Source organism: Fusarium verticillioides, chromosome 6 (genome assembly GCF_000149555.1).
Source record: "Fusarium verticillioides 7600 chromosome 6, whole genome shotgun sequence".
Taxonomy (NCBI): Eukaryota; Fungi; Ascomycota; class Sordariomycetes; order Hypocreales; family Nectriaceae; genus Fusarium; species Fusarium verticillioides.
Genome location: NC_031680.1, coordinates 2,711,515 through 2,735,476, shown reverse-complemented (window position 1 = coordinate 2,735,476; position 23,962 = coordinate 2,711,515). Strand labels below are relative to the sequence as shown.

The 23,962-nt window shown below is 49.9% G+C and overlaps 8 protein-coding genes across 21 annotated transcripts; 4 read left to right on the top strand and 4 right to left on the bottom strand.

Moving 5' to 3' along the window:
* The first annotated feature begins 619 nt into the window (after positions 1 to 619).
* FVEG_01934 (hypothetical protein) lies at positions 620 to 5,023 on the top strand. 3 transcript variants are annotated; one of them, XM_018888968.1, is made up of 5 exons: positions 620 to 1,324; positions 1,382 to 2,278; positions 2,627 to 2,895; positions 3,007 to 3,496; positions 3,550 to 5,023. In XM_018888968.1, the coding sequence occupies exons 2-5, from the start codon at positions 2,251 to 2,253 to the stop codon at positions 4,344 to 4,346; spliced, it is 1,584 nt and encodes a 527-aa protein (XP_018745018.1). In that variant the 5' UTR covers positions 620 to 1,324; positions 1,382 to 2,250; the 3' UTR covers positions 4,347 to 5,023. The 3 variants fall into 3 exon arrangements, with proteins under 3 accessions (XP_018745018.1, XP_018745019.1, XP_018745017.1); XM_018888969.1 differs by having other exon boundaries at positions 1,382 to 2,895; XM_018888967.1 differs by having other exon boundaries at positions 620 to 2,278.
* A 211-nt stretch (positions 5,024 to 5,234) lies between these two features.
* Positions 5,235 to 6,812, top strand: FVEG_01935 (hypothetical protein). The gene is made up of 2 exons (XM_018888970.1): positions 5,235 to 5,512; positions 5,581 to 6,812. Exons 1-2 carry the CDS (start codon positions 5,285 to 5,287, stop codon positions 6,634 to 6,636), a joined length of 1,284 nt encoding a protein of 427 aa, XP_018745020.1. The 5' UTR covers positions 5,235 to 5,284; the 3' UTR covers positions 6,637 to 6,812.
* Positions 6,813 to 6,973: 161 nt separating this feature from the next.
* Positions 6,974 to 7,519, top strand: FVEG_01936 (hypothetical protein). Its single transcript, XM_018888971.1, has 2 exons — positions 6,974 to 7,045; positions 7,114 to 7,519. The coding sequence occupies exons 1-2, from the start codon at positions 7,021 to 7,023 to the stop codon at positions 7,485 to 7,487; spliced, it is 399 nt and encodes a 132-aa protein (XP_018745021.1). The 5' UTR covers positions 6,974 to 7,020; the 3' UTR covers positions 7,488 to 7,519.
* A 550-nt stretch (positions 7,520 to 8,069) lies between these two features.
* Positions 8,070 to 12,361, bottom strand: FVEG_01938 (transaldolase). 2 transcript variants are annotated; one of them, XM_018888974.1, is made up of 7 exons: positions 12,073 to 12,347; positions 11,833 to 11,851; positions 11,765 to 11,776; positions 11,324 to 11,607; positions 10,881 to 11,264; positions 10,085 to 10,821; positions 8,327 to 10,026 (listed from the first exon to the last, which is right to left on the bottom strand). In XM_018888974.1, exons 1-6 carry the CDS (start codon positions 12,109 to 12,111, stop codon positions 10,588 to 10,590), a joined length of 972 nt encoding a protein of 323 aa, XP_018745023.1. In that variant the 5' UTR covers positions 12,112 to 12,347; the 3' UTR covers positions 8,327 to 10,026; positions 10,085 to 10,587. The 2 variants fall into 2 exon arrangements, with proteins under 2 accessions (XP_018745022.1, XP_018745023.1); XM_018888973.1 differs by having other exon boundaries at positions 8,070 to 10,821; positions 12,073 to 12,361.
* FVEG_01937 (hypothetical protein) lies at positions 8,816 to 10,075 on the top strand (the record flags this gene model as incomplete). Its single annotated transcript, XM_018888972.1, has 1 exon — positions 8,816 to 10,075. One exon carries the CDS (start codon positions 8,816 to 8,818, stop codon positions 10,073 to 10,075), a length of 1,260 nt encoding a protein of 419 aa, XP_018745024.1.
* A 1,186-nt stretch (positions 12,362 to 13,547) lies between the features above and the next one.
* On the bottom strand, positions 13,548 to 16,979 carry FVEG_01939 (hypothetical protein). Its single transcript, XM_018888975.1, has 2 exons — positions 16,863 to 16,979; positions 13,548 to 16,599 (listed from the first exon to the last, which is right to left on the bottom strand). The coding sequence occupies exon 2, from the start codon at positions 16,564 to 16,566 to the stop codon at positions 13,906 to 13,908; it is 2,661 nt and encodes an 886-aa protein (XP_018745025.1). The 5' UTR covers positions 16,567 to 16,599; positions 16,863 to 16,979; the 3' UTR covers positions 13,548 to 13,905.
* Positions 16,980 to 17,323: 344 nt separating this feature from the next.
* On the bottom strand, positions 17,324 to 19,080 carry FVEG_01940 (copper/zinc superoxide dismutase). Of its 2 annotated transcripts, XM_018888977.1 has the most exons (5): positions 18,711 to 19,080; positions 18,160 to 18,339; positions 17,877 to 18,028; positions 17,732 to 17,828; positions 17,324 to 17,680 (listed from the first exon to the last, which is right to left on the bottom strand). In XM_018888977.1, the coding sequence occupies exons 1-5, from the start codon at positions 18,721 to 18,723 to the stop codon at positions 17,658 to 17,660; spliced, it is 465 nt and encodes a 154-aa protein (XP_018745027.1). In that variant the 5' UTR covers positions 18,724 to 19,080; the 3' UTR covers positions 17,324 to 17,657. The 2 variants fall into 2 exon arrangements, with proteins under 2 accessions (XP_018745027.1, XP_018745026.1); XM_018888976.1 differs by having other exon boundaries at positions 17,406 to 17,680; positions 18,160 to 18,733.
* Positions 19,081 to 19,609: 529 nt separating this feature from the next.
* FVEG_14960 (hypothetical protein) lies at positions 19,610 to 23,945 on the bottom strand. 10 transcript variants are annotated; one of them, XM_018903999.1, is made up of 5 exons: positions 23,060 to 23,945; positions 21,340 to 23,013; positions 20,721 to 21,292; positions 20,412 to 20,673; positions 19,610 to 20,320 (listed from the first exon to the last, which is right to left on the bottom strand). In XM_018903999.1, exons 1-5 carry the CDS (start codon positions 23,700 to 23,702, stop codon positions 20,109 to 20,111), a joined length of 3,363 nt encoding a protein of 1,120 aa, XP_018745028.1. In that variant the 5' UTR covers positions 23,703 to 23,945; the 3' UTR covers positions 19,610 to 20,108. The 10 variants fall into 10 exon arrangements, with proteins under 10 accessions (XP_018745028.1, XP_018745036.1, XP_018745034.1 ...); XM_018904007.1 differs by having other exon boundaries at positions 20,412 to 21,238; positions 21,322 to 23,013; XM_018904005.1 differs by having other exon boundaries at positions 19,610 to 20,673; positions 20,721 to 21,238; positions 21,322 to 23,013.
* Positions 23,946 to 23,962: the final 17 nt, after the last annotated feature.

The window sequence follows — 23,962 nt, the reverse complement described above, 5'->3', positions numbered from 1 at the left end:
CACGCAAGAGTCAGGTAAATCAGACGGAGTTCTGGGTGTCCTCAGAACACGGCATGGCTTGGACGAGGCCTATGTGGGCTTGGCCAGCCAGGGCATCCATAAGCCAGGTCGAACATTCTGGGTCCAGGTACATAGTCAAACTTGCTAGTGAAAGCCTGCCTGATGTCTACGATCCAAGTCAGCTGCCGCCACCTTCTCGAATCAGGACCCGGTACTTGAAAGTTTAGGGACATGGGTGATGAAGCTAGAAGTTACAAAAAGTACATAGATTTTTAAAACTCAATGCTTTCAGTCCATGCTTCGACATACCTATAACATGCTGATGATGGGGATAGGTTTTGGTAACTGCCGATACCTAGCTAGGTATGTAGGAGCCGTTGCAGTTGTCGGGTGCCGTTGAAATAAGGCTGTTGTAAAGTCTCAAACTGAACGATGCAAGACTGGGCAGGGAAATGTTAAATCACAGCCACAGGCACAAATGTCCGTAGCTCAAGTCAGACCTTGTAGGTACCGCTACCTTACTTTTGCTAATTAGATCGGAAGCTGGACCAAGCTCGATTCAGCTCAGCCAAGGTTGACGAGACTGGCACTGAGTTGCTCTCTCCCCAGCCCGTACAAACGACTGATTCTTTCCCCGTCTGACCACGTTCACCGACTTGCTTCAGCAGCCCAGACGTACATACTGTAGAGCTAGGTACCTACCTTGACCACCTACCTAGGTATCTTATGCCCTACCTGCCTAGACCTGGGATTTCCCCATTCGTTCTGGTCCGTACTTACCCGGCCGAGCTTCTCAGAAGGCTCCTCATGCCTCCATCTTTCTCTCTCTCCATTGAACGTTTTTGATCTTCTTTCACCCTCAATTCTACACAGCGTTCACTTTTCTGGCTTGTGGCTCTAAGTTGCCTCGAGCGCTCCTTTCTTCTTCCTTTCCTCCTTCTCCTCTGTCATCCCATTCAATGACACGGCCAACACAACTTAGGTAGATATTGGCATCCCATTCCTTTCATCATAGCACCACTGTTATACAACACCGAGAACCTCACGAACCCTGGCAACGCAACAAACCCTTCAACAAAACCGAATTAAGGCAGCATATCGCTCACGCAGTATCCATCGTCCACCTTCTATCCTTCACTCGCCTCTGATCGCTGCTGAGCCTTTCCGAAGCTTGACCCCGGAACCTCTGATCTCAATCTCAAGGCCAATTCACATCTGGATTCCACCAGCCGACGGAGCGACCTGTCACCAACAATAGCCCGTCTTCGCTCGCTGTCACCGTCGATCACAGCTCAACAAATACAGCTACTTGGTCTCTCTAATTGCAAGCAATTGAATATCCTGTTTACAGGACTAAAAGCTAACGACACTGCTTGAAAAGTGATCCTTTCTGGACCCTGATTTTATCTTCTTATTGTCCTCCACCCTTGTCTGGGAACATCGTGTACGACCCAGTGGTCAACGACCCCTGCCAGTCCCGCATCTGAAGGCCCCTGCCCAAGTTCGACAGCCGTGAGCATTGACCTGCCCCCGCTGACAGGCCTATCGACGAGTCGCCAAACTCAACCCCGAGTGGTTCAACCAAGCACCTGCAAATTGAACACCCTTCATCAGCATTTTGTTGATTTCAGGCACTTGGCTTGCAAAATACGTTCGGCAAGGACCCATTCCATATCTGCACTGCTACCACATCAATTAGCCTCTCGGCCTCAAACAGTTCGTTCCTCTTGGACCTAACAATTCATCAAGAGCTTCAACCCAGGGGCATCTGCCGCTAAGACGATCGCACTACTTTCTCAGGCCAGCCAGCCCCTTTCCGAGCCCTTGGCCCTCGGGCACCACGAAGGCCACTTCACCCCAGAGCTATTGACCCACCAGGTGCCTGAACAAAGTTGAAAGTTGAACGACAGAACGGGGATTCGAATCGCGTTTGAGTGGCGTACCGTGCTCTTATTGACTTGGTATGACGCTGGGTCTGAGCTTTCAGGACAGAGGAATTTAATCCATCCCGACCTACGTATTTTACCACGGCCAGCTCTTTGACTTTCACCTCTTGGCGAAGTTGCCTTCGTCCTTGTTTGCGCAAGCCCGGGCTCTATTCTTATCTTTTATACGACACACGTAACGCATTGTTTTACCTGGCGTTGCAACGGCTGCCGTTTCCTCTGCTACTCTATATCGATTGGCTCCGCATTCTCTCCTGGATCTTCAAATCAGAAACACAAGCCCAAGCTTGACCCCTTTGCAATCATGTCTAATACTCAGTCTTTTCACTCCGGTAAGCGCCCGCCCCTTGATGATTTCGCTTTAATGTGATCTGCGACAACCACCCCATTCCCAAAGTTTCCCCTTCTGTTTTCACCGGGATTCGCGTCCGATAGCTGCCAAAGCTTGGCGCTTGGAATCTTGTAAACAAAGGAGACTGGATCAACTGTAATGTTGAATGGATCGCAAGTCAACTTGGCGCAACAATTCACCAGAAGCTTGCTGGTCGGTCCACTTGGCTGGCATCCATCTTGTGTCATGCTGAGGAGATTGTCTGTTTCATCTTGGTCCATTTGTCGTCGTCATTGCATGCATGCGCCCGTTTATCTGGCACCCAGCTGATAGGTTTTCTTGGAAACAGACCACACCAGTTCTGGCCAATCTCCTGGTCTCACACTCAACTTATCTTCTAATAACCCCTTCCGCAACCGCGCACCATCTCCAGCCAGTGCCGACCTTCTTTTCCCCAGCAAACCCGCCTCTCCCTTCGACGACCCCCCAGCACGACCTTTATCTCGAAATCCATTTCTCGATCAGCCACCAGTTGATTTATTGTCACAGCCTCTTAGGTCACCGGGTGCGATGTCGTCTCACTCAGACTCTAAGTCTCTTTCAGCCGAGGAAATTTTTGTATGTACTTCAGTCGATATCTTTCTCCTGTCTCAAACATGTTGAGAATGGTTAATTCTCGATGGTGTCGACGATGATTTCTTGCACTGATATTAACTTGCCATCAAACAGAACTCCATGACTCTCGATGATACTTCCAACGACCGAGCAAGACAGCAGTCGACTCGCCGACCGATGAACGGACTGCCCCCAAAACGCGGCGGCGAAAACCCGCCGCTTGAGGGTGGCAGCCACCGCCCTTCGCGTTCCCAGGAAGAAGCTCTTCGTGCTCGAAGGATGCAGGGCTCTGGACCCCGACCGCAACAGAGTTCACCGCAACGACGTGCCCCACCACGACGTCCTCGACGGAATTCTGAGTCCTCTTTGGTCGATTTTGATGCCCGTCCAATCACAGAGGAGGAGAAAAGAATGATCGAGGCAGCCCGACGACGCGAGTACGAACGACAGCGTCGGGGAGAGGGCAAGGAGCGCGGTGATAGAAGCGACCGCGACCGTGACCGCGATCGTCGGGAGCGGGGAGATAGGGAGAAGACCAGTCGCCCAAGCAGAAAGATGGATATTATTGATCAGCTTGATGCCACAAGTATTTACGGAACTGGGCGTACGTTCATCCCCTCCCTATTCCTAAAGTTGATTGTTGCTGACACAGTACAGTGTTCCATCATGATGGACCTTTCGACGCCCTGAACCCCCACCGAAATCGCCAAAACGCGAGACGTGCGCCAATGCAAGCCTTCCCCAAAGATTCACTAAACAACTCTCTTGGAGGCGCTGGGCCGCTTAATGCTCGAGCTGACCATTCAGTTCTCATGGGAAATGCCACAGATGAGGCTTTCAGAGATTTTTCTGCACCCTCAAAATCCCGTAGCAAGGAGCCCGCCATCTTTGATGCCTCAGGTCGAGACCAGCTTGTTCATGGAGATGAGTCTGTTGGCCTGGGCACCTCAACCTTCTTGGAAGGGACCCCCGCTGCGCGAAGTGCTATTCAGCGCCACCAGGCTGAACAGGCTCAGGAAAATATGGAGGGTGGTCTACAGCGCAAGAAGTCGCTTGCACAGCGCATTCGCCACATTAACAAGGGCCCCCGCGATTATAGTCAGTCAGGGCGCCCCAATGGCGAATATTCCAGAATCACCCCAGATGCCTATCCGACAGCAGCCAGCACCGGTTCAGACAACAATCCCTTCTTTGCAGAATTCGGTAAAGGCGAGGAAGGCTTCAGCGCAAGGCCGCGAGATGGCTCAACGACATCCAACAGCCCTCCTGGAGCCCGACGCCCTTCTGCCGGAGCTGTCCTTGAGCGACGGGCGACGACTGATGCGGCTACAACCCTGGACGATGCCCCAGCAAAGCCCACCGGGCTCATGGGACGAATGAAGAGCTTAAAGGGGCGTAAGCCTCGGCCAGAGATACCTAGCAACGGGCCCGGTGTGCCCGGAACGGCCGTTTAGTGGAGGACAGGTGCCGGGCGACTCCTTGACTCAAGTCGAAGTCCGGAGCGATGGCAGTCAAGGCAGGACAGCCTTGCGGAGAATATGAATGAGCACGCGAATGAAAGTTCACGGGCTAATAGTCTGCCAACACGAGATCAAGAAAATGCGGCGCCGAGAGAGGCAGAGAGGTGTGCCGCGTACGCCTCAAGCACGGTACAAGAATCTGAACCATTGCTTTACGATACTGCAGAGGTTCAAGCAGAAAGACTTGGCCAGGTACACAATTATTCAAGAAAACGGTATACAAATGCGACGAGATAAGGTCTATTTGGTCTCTCCAGATACCGATGAAGTTTCTATTTATTATCTTCTTTTTGTTGAGTTTGGGATGGGGCGGGCAGCATGGGTTATAGGAAACCAAGCCCATAGGCCGGGTCATTTGCTCTGTTTTGGAGATTTACACCAGGCAGGTCTGGCTTAGCAGGAACATCATGAGCTTGAGTCGTCTCCAAGTCGTTGCGATGCCAGAAATGACATGGGACTGCCGACCGAGATCTGGGAGGTTCTTATGAAGCCTTTTTTGTATGTTTTATATCAGGACTTGATGTCTGATCATGGCATCAATAAATTCAAATGCGATGTTATCGTGTGAAAACAATAAGCTTTTTTCTACCTTGAAGTGGCTAACAACCTCCGAGACATATCAAGAGATATTATCATTCTCAACTTTGAGTACTACAATCCTCCTGATATCATGCTTAGCAAGACTTCAAAGGAAAGCATGCAATTCATGACTTATTATGGCAGTATTAAGCTGATCCGGTTGTTGTCACTTTGGGGCTACCTTGAAGCCTACCTAGTGCCTTATGTAAACAAACCATGAGGAGCAGTAACGCACTTGGACCTTGCATAGCACCAAACGAAATATAGTACTAGGCCACAAACAACCTCACTCCATGAACCCACCACAAAGTCCCCCCTCACAGGCAAGCTCCCACTTTCAGCTTGAACCAATTCCTGCAGCAATACTGGTCGACAAAGAGGTGAAAAGGCGCGATGCAATCGCACTGTTGGGAGCCTGTAAGACAGGATGCAAAGTAATTGACGAGGATGTCATGTTAGGAGGCTTTGAACGCGGGTGTGTTATGGGTATCAGCGCAGAAGATGAAGAGCTAGGGGTTCAGGTGAGATCAATAATCAGATAAAGTCGTTGGCTGTGTGAACGAAGCGTTGGACTAATTTTCTGCATCAGCTTGGTCTCCAGACACTTGCACATTCACTTTGTGAAGGCACGGTTAATAGCGGTCTGCTCGTCACTCCCAGGCCTGCAAGCGTAATGCTGGCCGGCTTGAGAGACGCGGTGAAGTGCGAACTCGAGGCCAAACGGTGCACGAAAGATACTATAAGGATTAAAGTCAGACAATGTCTTGAAAAAGTCATGCTGTCTTGTGTATTCGACATGAATGGTCTCTGGGAGGCACTGGCAGATCTGGATTGCGAGGTGGTTGAAGAGAAGGATGGTGCGGTGCAGGACCAAGTGGCGGCAAACATGGGACAACATGATACAACATATCAGTTTGACGAGATCCAGGATAGTCAGGATGACGATGATGAGGCTTTCTCCCCCATCCATCAAGCTTCACAGCTACTGGCAGAGAAGCCGTGTAACAAGACGCAACGGCACCCAGACGTTATCGTCATTACGCATTTCTCATCCCTTCTGACAGGTCTCTTCTTTCACCGCGAGAAGTCGGCAGCGCATGCCGTGCTTCAGCTTTTGAACTCACACCTCCGCGATCTCTCACGCAATCTATCATCGAAGCCACTTATCCTTCTACTGAACTCGACATCAGCAGTATCCTCGGGCCCAGCACTCGCAACCGCAGCGTCACCAGCGAAGCAAAGCCAAGTTGATCCAACACTACGATCTATCTTCAACCCACCACCATTAAACGGCTACAGTGCCCGGCGCACGAAACCGAACTTTGGCCTGATATTTACGCAGCTACTGGACTTGCATTTACTATGCACAAAGGTCCCAAAGACAAGGCAGGATTCTGAGGGAGCAGTGAGGCAGCTTCCTGGGGACGAGATCGAGATGGTATGGGTTGTGGAGGTGTTGTTGGATGAGCTGGGCGTCTGGGAAGGTCATACAGGAGCCAGGTCGGGAAGGGAGCAGAGATGGGCGGCTGTGAAAGTTGAAAAGGGAAGAATTGAACAAGCAATCGATGAAAGGGAGCCTGAGGCTCAAATCCCAAATATAAGCGACGTGAGGATTGCAGGTGGTTTTGGAGGACGCAGAGTATAGGTAATTATGGCAAGTTCATAACGACCAGTGGAGCTATGTGAAGTCCAAATTTGGGCAGGCTTATGATGCCTCAGTGGCTTTGGAGATACGAATGAACTACGGTGTATTTGACTCTTGAGCATGGAAGGTAAACAAACAGCTACAATGCCTAAGTAGAATGCCTCGTAACTTCTCTCTACAGAGCTCTGTAACAGGTGCCTATTCGTAGTATGATGCTGCCCGTGTTATTACAAATTGGAGCGCTTCCGTTCTATTCCCGGTACACAGCCAGCCAATCATATCTCGACCGCAAAACGACCGACCCTTTTGAAGCCTTATCGTGGGTTGACCCTAAAGTTACATGATCTGAGCCGTGGTGCCATTGCCAAAGCCTTCCCAACCAAGATGCCCAGCTCATGCAAAGAACTGCGTAAGCTATTCACTGACCCTGACATACAGCCCGCATATCAATCATTCTAACACCCGATGCTTTCCCAGGCGAAGCACTCGCGCAGTGTCTCCAAGAATCCGACTGTGTCATGGTTGAGCGCAACAGCGCCGCCGACTGCCTCCGCGAGCCCCTCGTCAACACCCTCCCGCTCAAGTGCCGGCAGCTGAAGAAGGGCTTCGGCGAGTGCAAGCGTGGCATGGTGGACATGCGTAAGAGATTTCGGGGCAACATGCCCGTGGCATACCGCACGATGGAACAGGCCGAGGAGGGTCAAGGATACCAACTCTACGCCGGACGCCCGGCATTTGCGGGCGGTGTCAAGAAGACAGACGGAAACGAGCCCATTCCTCAAGATTGGAGAGAAGTCGAGAACGAGAAGTGGAAGGCAGAACAGGCGGCAATGGAGCAGCAGAAGAAGTGAGATGGAGGTCGTTGCCTGATCGAATCAAGCCTGTTTCGACATGGGATATGCGTGGTATGGTGACGACTATCTACTCGTACCAGTAGTATTTGGTACTACCACCATGGTCCTCAAAACGCCGAAGATGATAGAAAGCAATGATGAAGCTGAGCTGAACCGGTTGAGCTGAAACAGTTCTGCATAACGAAATTGACGGACGAACGAAGACTTTTGGATATACCCAGAAAGAAAAGGAAAGGAAAGGGAAAAAGGCTGAAATTCTTACGTTCTGACGATTTGTTCTGCTCTACTACCAAGATTTGTACAATAACTGTAGGTATTATGCATCCTACAACCCCCACCTGGGTAAATCACTATATGTTTAGTATTTTCTAGCCAGTCATATTGCCAACCCAGCCTCCAACTCAATCAACGTCAATGGCCTTGGACAACAGTGGTCAATTCATGCTTATTAGCGTTCTAAATTAAAGTTCATGGCCCGTGTCAGGTTTCAAGTTTCCAACCTGGACCAGGTTGCATCTCACCTCACCTCACCTCATTTATTTATTATACCTTAGTCGGGAGGGACAGACATGTTCCCCACAACCCGAAAGCATACGCAATTGGACAAGGAAATAATAAAGCCCATTAGTGACAAGAATTGATCGAGACTACCTCCTACCTAGGTATTATGCATAGTTCATATGATATATCTGGCCCAAGAGGGAAGTTATCCTCGTGTGTATCCTGCGTCATACTTTGAACAACCCCCCCTCCCTTCAGCGCCAGACGCGTTGCATAACGGCCATGTCCTTGTGGAAAGGAAGAAGAAAAAGGCAGTGGTTGGGTTGGTAGGAGTCAGTAAATTAGTGGCTTCTTGGTTTAATCGCTTCGCCATGGCTTGGCCGGCCATTCAGTGTTTAATACGTAGGTAGTCTGTGCTATTTGCTATCATTTCCCCATTCCACTTGTAGATTGGGTAACCTTCTTTACCTTACTACATACATACCTTGTCTCCCGCTTCTTGAACGGTCTCACCACGGCCGCCTGAGACGTTCAGTTACATCTGTGTGTCGCAATATTAGCCATCTCTCCCTTTCCCTTTCCTCCTGAGCTCAACCCGCTCATTCATTCACCTGCCCAGCGCCGAGTCCAGTTGTGCCAAGGCCAAGTCAAGGCAAATCACATCACATCAAATCAAAGTACCTTATCTATCGCCTCGCCAGATTTAGTAATGCGGTCTGGTCTACAACTGGCGCCGCTGTCGTTGTCGTCATAGCTTCACTATCATCCTCAGTTCGCATCGTCGCATCTATATCTCTCCTTTCCCATTCGTGCCGCCACAGACGATGGCAATCATGATTACCGCACCACAGCGGCGTCTACTCGTCCTTCTATCGACCTTCTTCTTCGTATTTAGCATTTTTTATTGCTGTTCGCGTCTCGCAGCATTAACAGTTGGGCCCGTAGAGGTCGAGGACGAAGTCTTGCGTCCACAAGTCGAACTTCTTCGAGCCGATAACCCCATGTCTTATGGCATGTATAACAGACCGCGCTACGATGGTATCGACCTCATCAGGAATCTACCCAGCGAATACGTCCCTACAGCAAAGAATGGAAGGAGGTTGGTTGTGGTTGGCGATATCCACGGCATGCTTGACCCCTTCGAGAAGCTACTCAAGAAGATCGAATTCAACCCCAAGACAGACCACGTTATCGCAGTGGGCGATATGATTAACAAAGGCCCCAAGCCTTCCGAGGTAGTTGCTCGTCTTATGGAGCTCAAAGCCAGCGCGGTCCGCGGCAACCACGAAGATCGCGTCGTTCTTGCATGGCGCGGCCTCAGCTCTCAACAGGGCGTCGCCGCCTACCTCGATACCAAAGATGCTGCCAAGCACAGGGGCGAAGAGGCGGACTTGAAGACAGCCCGCAGTCTTTCCGAGGCGCAAATGACGTGGCTGAAAAACCTACCGGTCATTATATCTGCCGAATCCATGGCCCTCTACTTTGTGCACGCCGGCCTCGTACCAGGCGTCCCACTCCCTCAACAAGACGCCTGGGCTGTCATGAACATGCGCACCTTGCGGTTCCCGCGCGAAGAATTCCGTAAGAAGGAAATTGAAAAGAAACGAAAGCAGGCCGAGAAACTGCGACAAAAGGAGCTAGCAAAGGCGCAGGAGGACACGCAGGCAAAGTTTCAGCAGCGCAGTTTTGTTCCAGGAGAGGAGGATACCGACCCGCATGCTCACGCTGCCCGCGATGAGCCCGCTCCAGCCGATTCCGCTGGTGCCGTACTGTCGACCGATGAAGCCGCCGCCGAACGCACAAACCCTGATCGCGATGTATGGATTCCCATAGATGGCCACGAAGGTGAACGATGGACCGACCTATGGAATAGCGAGCAAAGGAAATTACGAGGACCTGACCGCCGTTCTGTCATCTACGGCCACGATGCCAAGATGGGCTATCAAGAGGACTCGTACACCTTCGGTCTCGACTCTGGCTGCGTCAAGGGTAACGCTCTAACTGGCCTGGTTATCCAGGCGAAGGAAGAAGGCGGCTGGAAACACTCAACTCATCAGGTCATGTGCAAAAAGGGATGGTGGTAAGGTCCTCACAATTTCGACGATACGATATCATGCTGTACAATGATGGTTTTAAGTCAATACTCGGGCAAGCGGTTTCACGCATTCTAGTTAGATGGCGTTATGGGTCATGATAATGACAATGATGGGTCATTTCTTGTCAAGATATGTAGACGGGAGTTCTCACGTAAACTAAAAAATTGCGGTTCACGACGTTTGAGGGATGATGATTTTGCTAGTTTTCTTTGGGCTCATATCCTCGATTTTCGTCATTTAGCCGCTATCTGTTTCAATGGGCACCTCATTCACGAGGCAAATTACAGCCAATGACTTCGCCTTAAGCTGAGGAATACTTGATGGATATGAACTATAGAAGATGTGTGGTATAAGCAACGACAACTCCCCAGCAAAGATCGTGAACAAATTATAGTTGGTTGTTCGCAGTCAGCTTCAGTGCTTCCTGCATTCCCACGTCAACACTGTCCCTTTTAACTTTTTTAAACATTGTCTCTTAAATCATCAACCATGCAGGAGATTTAGGCGAGCTTCTCCTTGAGGATGCTCTTGAGGGTAACAGCATCAGCAGCGAACTTGCTGATACCCTCTCGGAGCTTCTCAACGGCCATCTGGTCCTCGTTGAAGTCAAAGCGGAAGAGAGCCTCATCATTGATGTAAGACTTCTTCTCGATGTCTAGAGAAGCAGCCTGGGAAGCATCAAGCTTCTTGGGAACGGGCTCATTCGAGTTCAGGAGGTCCTCAAGCAGGTTAGGCTGTAAAAAATATTAGCGTCCTTGGTTCCTATTCGCAACACAGATTTGATGTGACATACAGAGATGGTCAAGTAGTCGCAGCCAGCAAGCTCAGTGATCTCGCCAGTGTTTCGGAATGAGGCGCCCATGACGATGGTGTTGTAACCGTACTTCTTGTAGTAGTTGAATATGGTCTTGACGGACTGGACACCAGGGTCCTCCTCCTTGGAGTATTCCTTCTTAGTAGAAGCCTTGAACCAGTCAAGAATGCGGCCGACGAAGGGAGAGATGAGGTAGGCACCGGCCTCGGCAGCACCAACAGCTTGGACAAGAGAGAACATGAGGGTGAGGTTGGTGTTAATGCCGTGGTCGCGCTGGAGAATCTCAGCAGCCTTGATGCCCTCCCAAGTGGCGGCGATCTTGATCAGAATGCGATCCTTGGAAATACCCTGTTCACCGTAAAGCTTTAAATTTACGTTAGCACTTCATTCTAGAGTGGTAACCTGTGGCTATGGTGGCTTACCTCAATGAGGTGAAGGGCCTTGTTGACGGAAGCCTGGGTGTCGAAAGAGTATCGAGCATCGACCTCAGTTGAGACCTTGCCGGGAATGATCTTGAGGATCTCCTTGCCAAACTCGACAAGAAGACGGTCGAGAGCATCATCGACCTGCTGGTCGATAGGGCCACCCTTCTGCTTAGCATAGTCAATGGCGACATCGATCAACTTGGCGTACTCGGCCTTCTTGGAGGCAGCGAGAATGAGAGAAGGGTTGGTGGTGGCATCCTGAGGCTTGTACTTGCCAATGGCTGTTGAGATGTCAGCTGCTGTTCATTCTTACATATCATGCCATGTCACATCATGGCGATCATGACTCCTTATGTCATATGGGTGAAGTTGGAACTCTTGGCTAGGATAGCAGGAGTCGTGGGCTCGGGGCGCATAACGATAGGGGTGTATACTAACAGACAAAGTCGCCTAAGAGTAAGAAGTTAGTAAAGTACTTGATCGAGTCCATGAGGTGCGGTAATTACCAGAGTCCGACACAACGGTCTATCGAGGTGGAAACAAACAAATGGTCAGTCATCAATTTCTCATGAGAGGCATGATTACGGAAGGGCAAAAGCAACATCTGGTCCCGAGGAAGACCAAGAGCGAGGAATTGGCGAGCCCAATTAATCAGAGGTGTTGTTTATCAAGCTCAAACATGAAGCCATGCTCGCTCTTGTTCGCACTCATAAACGAGTTGGAGGGGTAATGGTGGGGTGACATACAGTGCCGGTGGCCTTAAGCTGTTCGAGAGAGGAAGACATGATGAATGGTATTGATTCGTATCAAGAGTAATTTCGTTGAAGAGATGAGAAAGTGAGATGGAAAGAAAAGAAGAGAGAGGAAGAATGGAAGAAGAGGAAGGCGAGGGTACAACAAGAAAAAAGATTGGGGATTCCACCGAGAGTCGGGAAGGGAACTGACGTACACACGACGACTGGCGCTTTCTTTTCTATTCGTCTTCGCCCCTCACCCTCTACTCGGACTCTCTGACTTCACCCCTCCTCTGTATGTTTGAGCCCATACCTACCTTACCTACCTAGTAGCTACGTCGACTGCCCCACTACCTAAGGTATCTTAGTATCCAATGTCATACCTAAGGATTGGATCGTGCTTGGGTAAGTCGGTGCCTTGACCGGGGCTCTCACCTCAGCTGCTTCACCTACAGATTCTAATTTACAGCCGCGCCAGCCAGGAACGATGGGAACTCTAGACTACCTATGCAATCTGAATAAGAATGCTGTGTGCTCTGTGGTGCTGATTTTGCCTTTACTGTATCTCGTCATGACATTTCATCAACAATGGATATCTTAGTACTTTGGCTACGAACCTATTGATATCAGTCATTCTATGCATCACTGGTAGGTATTTCAGATAGTTACATATGTACTGACATTATCGGCAAAGCGATGTATCCTTCGATCGTCTAAGGTAGGTTGGTAATCGCTACCGCCCCTCACCCCCAACGTTTCTACACCTCACTCCAAGCGGACAAGGCGGGCAATCAGACCCCCCACCCGCCACCTGGAGCTCAGTTGCTCCAATGGCCCGTCGAGACCTCGCTGAGTCCACCGAGGCCCTCAATGATGTCGACAGCATCCATACCTACCCACCTTATGGACAAACAATGCCGTGGAGATGTACTGCGCAGTGGTAACGAAGGTAATAAGGAAGTTAAGCAGCGGGGCTAACACGCTGGTTTGCAAGTTCTACATACATACTTATTTAGCCGCCAACTTTTGCCTGCAACTGGGCCGTGCCATTTTCAGTATCAGTGTTTTTGGGCATTATCCGCTGTTGTGTCTGGTCCCTCTGAACACCATGTCACCGAAAATCGCGCCCTCAGATCATTGTTGCGGCGGACTTGAGCAGAAAGTCGCAATTAGAATTATGGGCCCAGGCGTGATTGATGTTTACTGTAACGTCATGTTGTCGGTTTACTGTCTTCCGAAGTGCTCACTCACACGAGGGTTCCGGTACCATCGGGATTCTCCCCGCCGAGCGCATGCAGCCTTTTACTCACCACCTCCACGTGCTGCGAAGAGTGATTTGATGGGTGCTATCGAAATGGAAGCATCTAATACAATGTATGTAATGGATGCAGCTGATATGCAATAACAAGCGCAGTACTTCAACAAAATCGATCGAACTCTGGCACTACATACAAATATTGACATTGGCTACGGAGTATCCGTAGGTTGGCTGATATTGCTCAGCATGCTTATTTAGCCATGAGCTAAACTCAATGTTGTTTAGTGTCGAATTCACTCATCACTCATCACGCAGCAAGTGCTTGTGTTGATGTTATTCACCTGTCGGAACCCCGAAATTTCCCAGAAGCTGCCATTCATGAAGCATCCAGTAAAGACTTTTGTTTCTGGTGCTTGTAACTAGTACATAGATAGTGACTGCAAACCCCATGACCACCCCAGGACACCATTCTCTTCCCTATTTTTCGTGCTTGAAGCTTCGTCTGTCAAATCCATTTGTAACATATTTGTAACCAAGAGCTTTGCTCCATAATCATCACCAGCGCCAACCTTGAAACCGGGGGCTGCTTAGTCTTCAGTGATATCTCCATACTCCCACATACCCAGCCGCTGGTCCTTTGCCTGGCTCTCGACCTCCTTAAGATACTTAAGGGTAGACTCAAACGCCTTACTACGTTCCCAAGCCTTGAGCTTCTTAGGAACCATGCCGTACCCACCGGCAACAACTTCCTTGTTGATAGAGTCATTGGGTCCGGGAAGTTCTCCTGAGGATCCTGTGTCATACAATGTGATATAGCTCAGGTTCTCCTTGTTGTCAACAAAGTCGAAGTTGGCAACAAGTCGCTTATTCTCAGTGAGTTCGTAGATGAAATCGATAGCATCTGAGAAATAGTCGGCACCGGTAGGAAGTTGCACAAATGACAGAGAGGCATCAACGGCCTGAGCCTTCAACTTCTGCGCACCGAATTTGGGTTGATCCAGTCCTCGTAAATTAGACCAGGGAATCTTCTCACTGTTGCCGTAATCGATATAAACAACTTCAGACTTCTTGGCACTGCGGTCATTGGCCCTCACACGGGCTCGGTACCACTGACCATCAGCAGAGAATTTGGCTGAGACGTACTCTCCGGTCTTTGGAGCATCCTTGAGAGGGTTGTTGTTTTTGGAATCAAGGTGGAATCTTCGGAATTCGCTCATCAAGCTCTCAAGAGCGGCTGTTCCCTTGCCAATCTCTTGGATCTTGAGTTTACCGTTCGCGTCAACATTAGTGATGATGACATCGCGGTAGTCGGTGGGCTTCTTGTCGATAGAGACTTCGGTTTCAGGGGCAACTTCAGCATTGTTCTCTTCCTCGTACTCCTCGTCCTGTGAGGGATCCCAATCCTGCCATAAGTTCTTCCGAGCCTCCTTGGCTTTCTTCTCGGCGGTAAATAGCTCAGCAGCGTTACCAGACTTTTCCGCGGAATAAGCGTGAACAGATGCGAGACCTTCTTCGACCAAGACCTTGGCGAAGTTTTCTCGGTTGATATAAAGGTCACCGATGAACCCACCAACCTTGTCCATGTCATGGATATCTACCTCACAGTCGCGCTGGTTACATCGACGATTGGCAAGATCGAGGGACTCCTTGCCGAAAGGCTCACCACCTTCGCCATCGGCCCTGGGAGCTCGAGGGGCGCGGATTCCACCCAGAACCATTGTGAGTTTTACATTCTCTCGTGGAATCAAGATAGTGAACCTAGAACCAGCTTTGCAGAAGTCGACAATAGCAGGTACCTTCTTTTGTCGTTGTAGGGTAGCCAGCATGATTTTGGCTTTCTGTGTGTTCTCGGAGAGGTCGGTGTACTGCTTTGCCTTCTGAGGCTTGCCTGACCACATGCCCTTCTTCTCCGCTTTAGCCTTCTCTTGGGCAGCGAGAAGGTCATCATAATTAGGGGCTCGGTCAGTGTCATCCTTTCGATGTCGGATGACTGACGCCCATCCGTTCTCAACCAGGAGAAGGTTGATATTGGTATTCTTTTCGGTGACAGTGGCGACTTCACGAGCTTCATATCCTTCTGTTGCGGGCTTGTTACCATCAATGCTGATCCTCACATGCTTTCCAATCAGCTTTTGACGAAGAAACTCCTTGGCTTCTTCCCGGAAAGGACTTTCTGAAGGCTCTGTAGTGCGAGGCCCTCGGACACTGCTGATGTTGATGCGCTTCTCTGTTGTTCCGGCCTTGTTTCTTACGAGAATGGTATCGGCACTAATGACCTTGGATACAATTGCGTCCTGGTTTCCGCTCTCAGTTTTGGCAACATGGTATTTGTGAAGCCGGAGCTTCTTGGATTGCGCCTGCTTCTCAGCAGCGCGGAGAGCCGCCATTTTTTCACCCAGCATAATAGAATGGAAGTCGTTGCATCGTGCAAGACCTTCTTGGAGTAGAAACTCGGCGATGTTTCCAACGGGGTGGATAAGAGAGGCAACAAGCTGCCCTTGGGCGCTAGCACCAACGATCTCAACCTTAATCCGACGCTGGAGCAACCTTGACTCAACAAATGATCTAGCCTCATTTCCATATTCCTCGGCCGGCTGAGTGGTACCAGTAGAGGGAAGTGTGCGTTCGGTGGCAGGCGTTCGGATACCTGCAATCAGGGTCATGGGCTGAACGTGCTTCTTCTCGGAGAGCAAGAGCCGCATTAATACGCGGTCGCCACTAAGAACTCGCTCAACAATACCATCCACTGTCTTGCCTTTCCACTCCTTCAAGAACTCAGGGCCACCGAGATCATTTTGAACCTCAATAATACCACCAACCCCGACGTGGAGTCCCTTGTCCTCAGCCTTGGCCTTATTTTCGAGCTGGCGGAGTGCCTCAAGGCGGTCAAGCACGTCGTCCGACTCCTCCTTCCGACCAGCATCCTCGCGGACCTTCAGCCAGCCAGCTTTAACAAGCTCATCAGGCAGCATGGTTCCATCCTGCTGAAGTTTGGCAGTACCAAATTCTCGGCCGGAAGTAGGGATTGTGTACAGAACAGTTGCTTGAACGAGCTTTCCGACGACGAGGTCTCGAAGATACTCGCGAGACTGGAAGGCGAAAGGCTCGTCACCCTCGCGCTTCAAGTGAGGGGCCGTGACATAGGCGAGAGACAGGGTGCGTTCACTGTTGGGGTTCTTGGTGCTTGTCAATATCAGCGTGTCGCCACTAAGCACGCTCTTGACACGGCCGAGGAAGGTTTGGGACATTGTGGCGGATACAGGAGGACGACGCGGAAAGACCTGTTTGATTCAAGCTCATGTTAGTCGAATGCTGAGAATTCAAGTGCAACAGCGATTTTGACAGGACACAGGAAGAACACTGGAAAACAGACGTAGGGACAAGAGACGGTGGAGATTGTTGCAGTGGGAGCTCTCACGATCCAAGAAGTTTCTGAATGAAAGGCCAAGCTAAGCAGAGCTTCAATTGAGTTTCAAGCTCCCTTGAGCGTCGCCACCGCCAGATGACAATGATGCTATGGGTTAAGAAGATATCTCACACGTACCTAGGAACAGGGAGTTTGTGTTTCTTCTTAGAAGATCGAGCCTTATTGAGCAAACAAGTTGAGCTCAGATAATGAAGTTTGAAGGTCAGCAGAGGGGAGGACAAGAAAGAAAGAGCTTCATCTGAGCATTGAATGTGGAGTAGCAATCGCGTGAGGTCCCTTATGGCAAGGTGGCCCCAAGGCAAAGTTCGCCGCTAAAGGGTTGAATGTGGGGACAAACTCAGGGGTTTATGGCGGATGGATGTCCCTGCAGCTAGTGAATGATCGCGGGGTACCAGCATAACCTACCTTCCATAGAAAAGGAAGCGGCAGCTATCTCCTTGGACAGCTTCAGCTAGGTAAAGCTATACCGAAATGGCTAGGAGCCCAGCAGCTCTAGATTTTGGAACGATGCCAAGGACGTGTAGGCGGAGTTGTCACAGATTCAAGCTTCTTACAGTGTGTTCTGGTACATGGTCTAGATGGTATAGTATGTCTGATACTGTCTTCAGGATGGAGCCATTGACTTTCCTCAATGTATCCAGAGTATCTTCGGAGCTTGAGCCCTCTTATTATGGCGGCATATGTCCCAAAATGTGGGCATTTTCAATCAGCATGTCGCTCAACTTGAACAAAGGTGTATGTGAGTTGACACTCTGCATCGAAAGTCACTAGCTGATAAGGCTTGGCTTGATTGTATTTAACTATTTTCGTTTGTTTCTCTTTGTATGGAGGCGGAGTGGGTGCCACGCCATACTGTTCATTACCTGACGGCTTCTTGATCCAAGCAATAAAAGTTTCATGTTATTGGTTTCCTTAGTTGGAGATTCCGATGACACCTGACAAAAGATTAGCACTAGTAAATAAACTAGATGTTGAGTCAAGCGTACCGCAAGCAGGCCGGGGACCAGCGTTGCCAGTCTTGAGGGACTCCTCGTTATCGCCCTTGCCGAGGTCGTCGGTGCCGGCGTGGATAACGACGGTTCGCTATACCATTGTCAGTGAAATGTTGGACATGGGCAGAAATCGTCTTACGCCGATGATGCTGTGGGGACCAATCAGCTTGACGAGGGAGTCGGTGACAGAGCCCTTAGCATTTCCCTGGCCATCAGTCTCCAGGTTTCCGAGGTCTCCAACGTGACGAGTCTCGTCAGAGGGAGCACCATGGGTCTTGTTGTGAGGGTTGACTGGCATTAAACGTGTTAGCGTGTTGTGAACAGGAGCAAGGCTGAAGATCTGTGACGGGAGATCTTCGCAGGAACGGGCCCTTCCGTAAAACCGAACAAACCGGCGGTGCGTCATGCAGGAACAAACTCACAGTGAGGGCCAGCGGAGGTGCATCCGTTGGTGTTATCACCGAAGGTGTGGATGTGGAATCCTCGTTTGGCGTTGGGATCGTTACCGGTGATGTCCCAGGTGATGGTGGTAGGGGCAGACTCGGACTCCTGCTCGAAAATGACGGTGCCGGAGACCTTGGAGTCACCGCGGAGAACGCTCACTGCAAAGGACCGTGTTAGCCACCTTGAATGCGTATAGTTGTGATACATGATGGCATCCTCCCCACTGGTGGTGGCGCTGAGAGCGAAGCAGTTCTCCAACCTTGATGGACACAGCAGTGACAGCTGAGTCATGTTGAAGCCCATCAAGGGACCTTCGATTATCATTCAATGTTCATCTTGGGGTAGACAAAAGTCCATCAAGGTGCATTGAGTGTGAAATTCGTCATCTCGTTGGACGAGGAGGTCTGGGAAACTCGCTCAAACCAGCTCGAAGCCCCTCACTGTCACCCGTGGAGCATGGGTGATGCCATCTATAAGAAGAGCCACCCTCCCTGTATGGGAGCGGTGGCTTGGTGACAGGAAGTCTTACCAGCCTTGACCATTTTGATGGTTTTGTTCTTTTGTTGAATGAGTTTAGGTTAGAAAGTAGGTAGTTGAAGATTGAACGATGATGCAAGTGGAGAGGGGAGCAAAGAGGAGTTTTTGAGGAAGCATCGGGGTCCGAGGCGGCACGACCTCCGAGCTTTGAGCTTTCTACCTCTCCCGTCGCCAGCTTCGACCTTCCCGCTTCATGCGCTGTGCTTCCCCACTCCTGGACCCGAAATCCAATGAATTGCCTAGCAGAGTTCTTAGCCAATCCCTTGCGATTCTCACCAAGCTCTTGCAAGCTGCGGGACATCTCAGCGTCTTAGGAAGCTTAGCAATACTGAGGTGGGGTTACAGTAACATTAAGAACTGTACCCCGCTCCGTCACACAGTCGTCATTTTGCCTTGTCCCAAATAGGCTTGGCGAGTGACATTACATCATTGATGGACTCAGTTCCTACAGTACCTAGACATCAATGCCGATTTTCGGAGTTACTCTATTTCCTTATATTGGCTTTCATGCCGCGGATATCTAACTACAAAGACTTGAAGTGGAGCATGACCAGGGAGATTGCACTGCATGATGTGGAATCAATGTTGTGAGAATATCATATGTTAGCCTCATGGAGCAAGAAAGCCCATAATCTAACCTAGAGGCACTGTGCCAAACATAAACCAGTCCAAGGTCTACTAGAACTACTGTACATGGAATTTACTAGGTCATCTGTCATTCAAGACCGGATTGTGTCTTCAATTATGCTTCTACAAGGGAATATCCTGATACCCATGATTATGGCCAATTTTTGCTGCATTGTATCATATTGAGGCTTCAGCGGTGACCTGCTTCAGAATACTGGACAATAAGCACTCAGGATCTCACAAGAAATAACAGCGAAGGAGACATTGTGTTTGAAATCAATTAAATTTATCAAATAATAATGAATTACCCTCCAGCCCGCTATTTTGGTCATCTCATACGGATGCAATCCATTTACTCTTGTCGACTGTACCTATTGTACTCCGATAACGCGTCTACCTCCTCTTTAAAATACAGCATGTTACTCTTTGTTTTCCTGTCGAGGTCTTTCTTATCTTTCTGTATCGCTTCAGCTGCATCTTGCCCATCACAGCAAATCAATCATGCTGGGAGGCACTCAGATGCAACCCATGACTTTCTAGTAAGCTGAACGGATCTTTTGGAGAGTCAAATACGGATATCAGTTTCAGAACGAAACGAGCTGCATGATGGCGCAGTCGCGTAAGCACTACGCTTCATTGTGTAAAGTCATGTCTTGAGTATCATCGATCCACCGAGTGTGCAATGGTGGTCGAATTAGCACTCTGACAAGAACCATTGCCAGTGTTATTGTCTCAAAAGGACAGGGCAAACTTCGAGTCATCTTCAAAGGGTGACAGCACCCAATGGTAGAATTTTCGTTTTGTCGCCGAGAAACTTCGCGCGATACTCGATAATACCGTTGCTGATGGCATCGAAATCCTTCACCTTGCGTTCGCGAAAGTCTGTAAGCAATTTGCGAAGTCCTTCAACGTACTGATCATGTTGATCTGCCTCGCAGTTGCCATAAGCACCAAGTTGAAGGAGAATTTGATCATCTATTGCCGCTCGGCATGTTAGCGTTCCCTCCACTGGCATGCGCCCTCGCTTGTTTATGGTTGTGTGTTCGTGGATCATGATGGCACGTACCCGGAACCTGCATGTTTTCGAAATGCTGGAATTGGCACTCGCTGCCTTTACGGCAAGCTCCTTCAATAAGCTGATCAGGGCATACTTCCCTTGCTACGTCGATCTTATTGCTGTAGGTCAAAGAGCGTAACCCCCCGGCCACCGAGCCGCTGTACTGAGGATGAAAGCGATAAGCCCTAAAGTATTGAAGGGGCGTCTCATATGGGACGAATGTGGTTTTGTCGATTTTCTCACCAACTCGCGGTGCCTTTTGGACCTCAGCCTGTAAGGAGTTAGCTTTGCAACCCAGAACAGACCAAGTTTGTCTACTTCTCGATGCGTTTCAGATTCCGTATCTCCATCCCCGAGTGAGATCGGTTGATTGATTGGAGTTGTTGATGCCATGCCCTGCATGTCAGTATCACTTGTTTCCAGCACTCCATGATCGAGTGGTGCATGAGGGGGCGAAGAATGCCGGGAAACAGGGGACTGCGGGTCTGGTAGACGAACGCCGACATGCGTTGGCTCGTAGTCATCGGTATCTTCCTCCTCGCTCGAAGTATCGTCCTCTTCCATTGCCACATCTTCTTCGGCCTCTTCAGCTCCATTCATGGCAGGATCGCCAGATGTGCCGGCTGTATCGTGTGTGGTGGAAGATCTTGTCGCCAATGCAGAGAGGCTACCGGGTACAGCAGCCTCTTTTGTCCTACGATCCTCAAGCTCTTGCAGTTCACCTTGAGGAGGTTCGTCTATCATTTCCTTGTCAAGAGTCGGCTCAATGCTCGAGGCTTCGTCCATCGAGGCGTCTGGCTCAACCTCATCGCAAGAGAGTTTCACTTTTTCGTTCTCTGCAAGTTTAGTTAATGTTTCTTTCGAGTTTGTCTCTAGAGAGGCACTCCGAGCTAATTCAAGATCAGCATAGAACACGTACAGAATCAATTATGCTAACCATTTGTCGCCATATCTAAGCCGTCCCTCTGGAAATTCTCCAGCTCAGACTCGTTCGGCGTTGACGGGTTCAACTCATTTTCTGCAGCATCTTCCTTCAACCGCTCTTCTTCAGCCAAGCTCTTCTGAATCTCGTTCTCGAGTCTAGCGGCTTCGGAGTATAGATGCTTGAGTTGCTCGGCTTGTGCCTTTCGCCGAGCCTCAACAATAGACAGGCGTTCGCTGGCAACTCGAGCGCGCAGCGAAGATCTTGCTGTCACTGATTGGTCTCTTGCTTTAGGCAACTTGGTAATAGCGTGTGGAGAATTGTGCACACTTGACGCCGGGCTACCTTGAGCCATTTCAGCATTTGTCGATAGAGCACGCCTTACAGCAGGTGCTGGCGGGGTCGGAATGTCGACGCTACCCTCTTTTGAAGGCGATCCAGACTGAGGCAAAGGTGAATTATTGCCGGACTGTTTGGCCTTCTTACGAGCCTCGGCCTCGGCAATTTTTCGTTTCATATCCTCAATCTTTTTGTTCATACTCTTCAGATCATACATGCTATTAGCATTTGTGGCGGGAGTCCCTGCAGTCTTTGGACTGGATGCAGCACGATGTGACGCACTGTCTGGCAGAGCTGGATGGTCACGGAAAGACGCTGTTCTTGGACCGGGCGTCATAGGCTGCTGTATTGACGAAGGCCGTAACTCAGGAGAATCAATTTCCATCTCAGCGTCGTCTTCATCGTCGCTCACATCGATTAGGAATGGACGAGACTCTCGAGTCTGGCCAAACGGGCGCTTGTGGGAAATGGCCGTGGAGTTCTCGTTCAACTCCGCTGCAACAGGTCGTTTGCGCTGATGAGGAACAGGAGATGGTGCGTTTGACGACAGGAATAAGCCAGGAATAGAAGGTGCAGTTGCTGGATCCGTAATGTCAGCGTTGGCTTCTGTTTGCTCATCAATATTCACAGAATCAGCACGCGCAAGACTTTGCGACCTGCTGGTTTCAGTTACTGGCGGAGGTAAGTGAGGCTCTGAGGGTGTATGAGCTTTGGGTGCCGCCTTCGCGTTTGCCTCCCGTGCTTTTATTAATGCCTCCATCTTTTGCTGGATCAGCCTCGACTTCTCCGATTGACTCTTAGTCTTGTCTGTTTTCGCGTTGCTTGGCAATAATGACATCGGATGTGAAGGCTTAGCGATATCAGTGTCTCCAGCGGTTGCTTTGGAGCCTTTGGCAGCCAATAAACGAGCAATGCGGTCTTTCCGTTCTTCTGACTTGTCTTTCGTCTGCTCCACGCCCTTAAGCCCAGCGGCGGCCGTGCTTGTTGCCGTTGAAGCACTCTCTTGACCAAGGGCATTACTTGGTACTTCAGCAACTTTTGCCATCGACGGGCGTTTTGCTTCTCCTTGGATTTCGGTATTGGCCTCCAAGTCGAGGCCCATTTCCCCAAAAAGGTCATCCAGCAGTGCCCGATCAATTCCTTCTTCGATATAGTTGTGATATCGAACATTGAGTGGCCAGAGGTGTAAAATAGCCTTTTCAGCCCTTTTCTTATATTCCGAGATAATTGCATCTATATGGCTTGTGCCAGGCCTTGGGCTTGAGCTGTACTCGCCTCCATTAGCATTTGTAGTCTTCATGGCTGTTCCTGATTCCGTCATTGCAAGGCCATTAGCAATGCTTGAGTTATCTGGTCGAATTAGCATCACCACAAAGTACCAAGCAATTAGACATACGCGTGTTTGACCTGGCGTTTTCCGAGCCGTTGGATTCTATTTCACGGGGAGAGAGGTACGGCGAGTACGAGCCGGAACGTTCGCGACCGGGCTGCTTTGAGTTCGAAGCGCGTTTCTCGCCATCGTGGTTGTTTCGCAGGTTCTCGGTCATGTGTTGCTTGGCAGCTGTAGAACCTGGCGGCTGGGGGCCATTATTTTCGGCAGCGGGACCATCTATCCCGTTGGGTTCATATATATCTTCAAGTTCGCCTTCACTGAGCTCACCGTCTTCCATTGTATCCACATCCATTGCCATAGTCGACCACGAGTTGTATGTTATCGAATGGCTGGATGCGTTGTTGTAATCGGGTTTTGTGGTCACACCCGTTGTCATGGCACCAGTCGAGTCTATCTGAACATCGGGAATTTTCTGAGGTAATGTTGGTTGCCAGTTCGCAGTGTCCTGCGAATATCTCATTCCTAAACCTGGAATGGCAGTCTGATTATACTCATACGCTTCTGCAACTCCCTGGCCGTGAGTCGGTTGAGTCGCAGCTGCGTCGTTGTGATAAAAAGTAGGATTATATGGTTCGTTTGCTGAGTACGCGTAGGGCTGCGAGGTTTGGTAGCCCTGGGCCGCATGGCCATACACGTACCGGCTCATTTGTGATGATAATTCCAAGTTTTCGCAAAGCAAAGATGGCGTGCCCGATCGCGTCGGCGAGAAAATCAGATGCTAATTCAGACTTATGGTTAAGCGTTAGAGCTTTTCGGGGTGAATGAGTCGGGACAAGGGTCAATTTATTCGTTGTGATCTCAATATGCAAACCCCGAGCAGTGAAAGTTGCAGTTCGAAATCGAGAGTTCGTAATGGGTCATAACAGTCAACACCGTGATTTCTTCTTTTCGTACGTTGACTGGTCT

Bases quoted from the DNA above. Each gene is read 5' to 3' on its own strand.
- FVEG_01934 (XM_018888968.1), top strand. From the start codon at position 2,251: ATGTCTAATACTCAGTCTTTTCACTCCG. The intron at 2,279-2,626 runs GTAAGCGCCCGC...TCTTGGAAACAG, and splicing joins TACTCAGTCTTTTCACTCCG to ACCACACCAGTTCTGGCCAA. The intron at 3,497-3,549 runs GTACGTTCATCC...GACACAGTACAG, and splicing joins AAGTATTTACGGAACTGGGC to TGTTCCATCATGATGGACCT.
- FVEG_01935 (XM_018888970.1), top strand. From the start codon at position 5,285: ATGAACCCACCACAAAGTCCCCCCTCACAGGCAAGCTCCCACTTTCAG. The intron at 5,513-5,580 runs GTGAGATCAATA...TTTCTGCATCAG, and splicing joins ATGAAGAGCTAGGGGTTCAG to CTTGGTCTCCAGACACTTGC.
- FVEG_01936 (XM_018888971.1), top strand. From the start codon at position 7,021: ATGCCCAGCTCATGCAAAGAACTGC. The intron at 7,046-7,113 runs GTAAGCTATTCA...ATGCTTTCCCAG, and splicing joins CAGCTCATGCAAAGAACTGC to GCGAAGCACTCGCGCAGTGT.
- FVEG_01938 (XM_018888973.1), bottom strand. From the start codon at position 12,111: ATGTCTTCCTCTCTCGAACAGCTTAAGGCCACCGGCACT. The intron at 11,265-11,323 runs GTAAGCCACCAT...GTAAATTTAAAG, and splicing joins AGGCCCTTCACCTCATTGAG to CTTTACGGTGAACAGGGTAT. The intron at 10,822-10,880 runs GTATGTCACATC...TATTTTTTACAG, and splicing joins GCGACTACTTGACCATCTCT to CCTAACCTGCTTGAGGACCT.
- FVEG_01939 (XM_018888975.1), bottom strand. From the start codon at position 16,566: ATGTCCCAAACCTTCCTCGGCCGTGTCAAGAGCGTGCTTAGTGGCGAC.
- FVEG_01940 (XM_018888976.1), bottom strand. From the start codon at position 18,505: ATGATAATCGAAGGTCCCTTGATGGGCTTCAACATGACTCAGCTGTCA. The intron at 17,829-17,876 runs GTAAGACGATTT...ACAATGGTATAG, and splicing joins GTCCCCACAGCATCATCGGC to CGAACCGTCGTTATCCACGC. The intron at 17,681-17,731 runs GTACGCTTGACT...ATCTTTTGTCAG, and splicing joins TGGTCCCCGGCCTGCTTGCG to GTGTCATCGGAATCTCCAAC.
- FVEG_14960 (XM_018903999.1), bottom strand. From the start codon at position 23,702: ATGAGCCGGTACGTGTATGGCCATGCGGCCCAGGGCTACCAAACCTCG. The intron at 21,293-21,339 runs GTTAGCATAATT...ATCTTGAATTAG, and splicing joins CTTAGATATGGCGACAAATG to CTCGGAGTGCCTCTCTAGAG. The intron at 20,321-20,411 runs GTACGTGCCATC...GAGCGGCAATAG, and splicing joins CGAAAACATGCAGGTTCCGG to ATGATCAAATTCTCCTTCAA.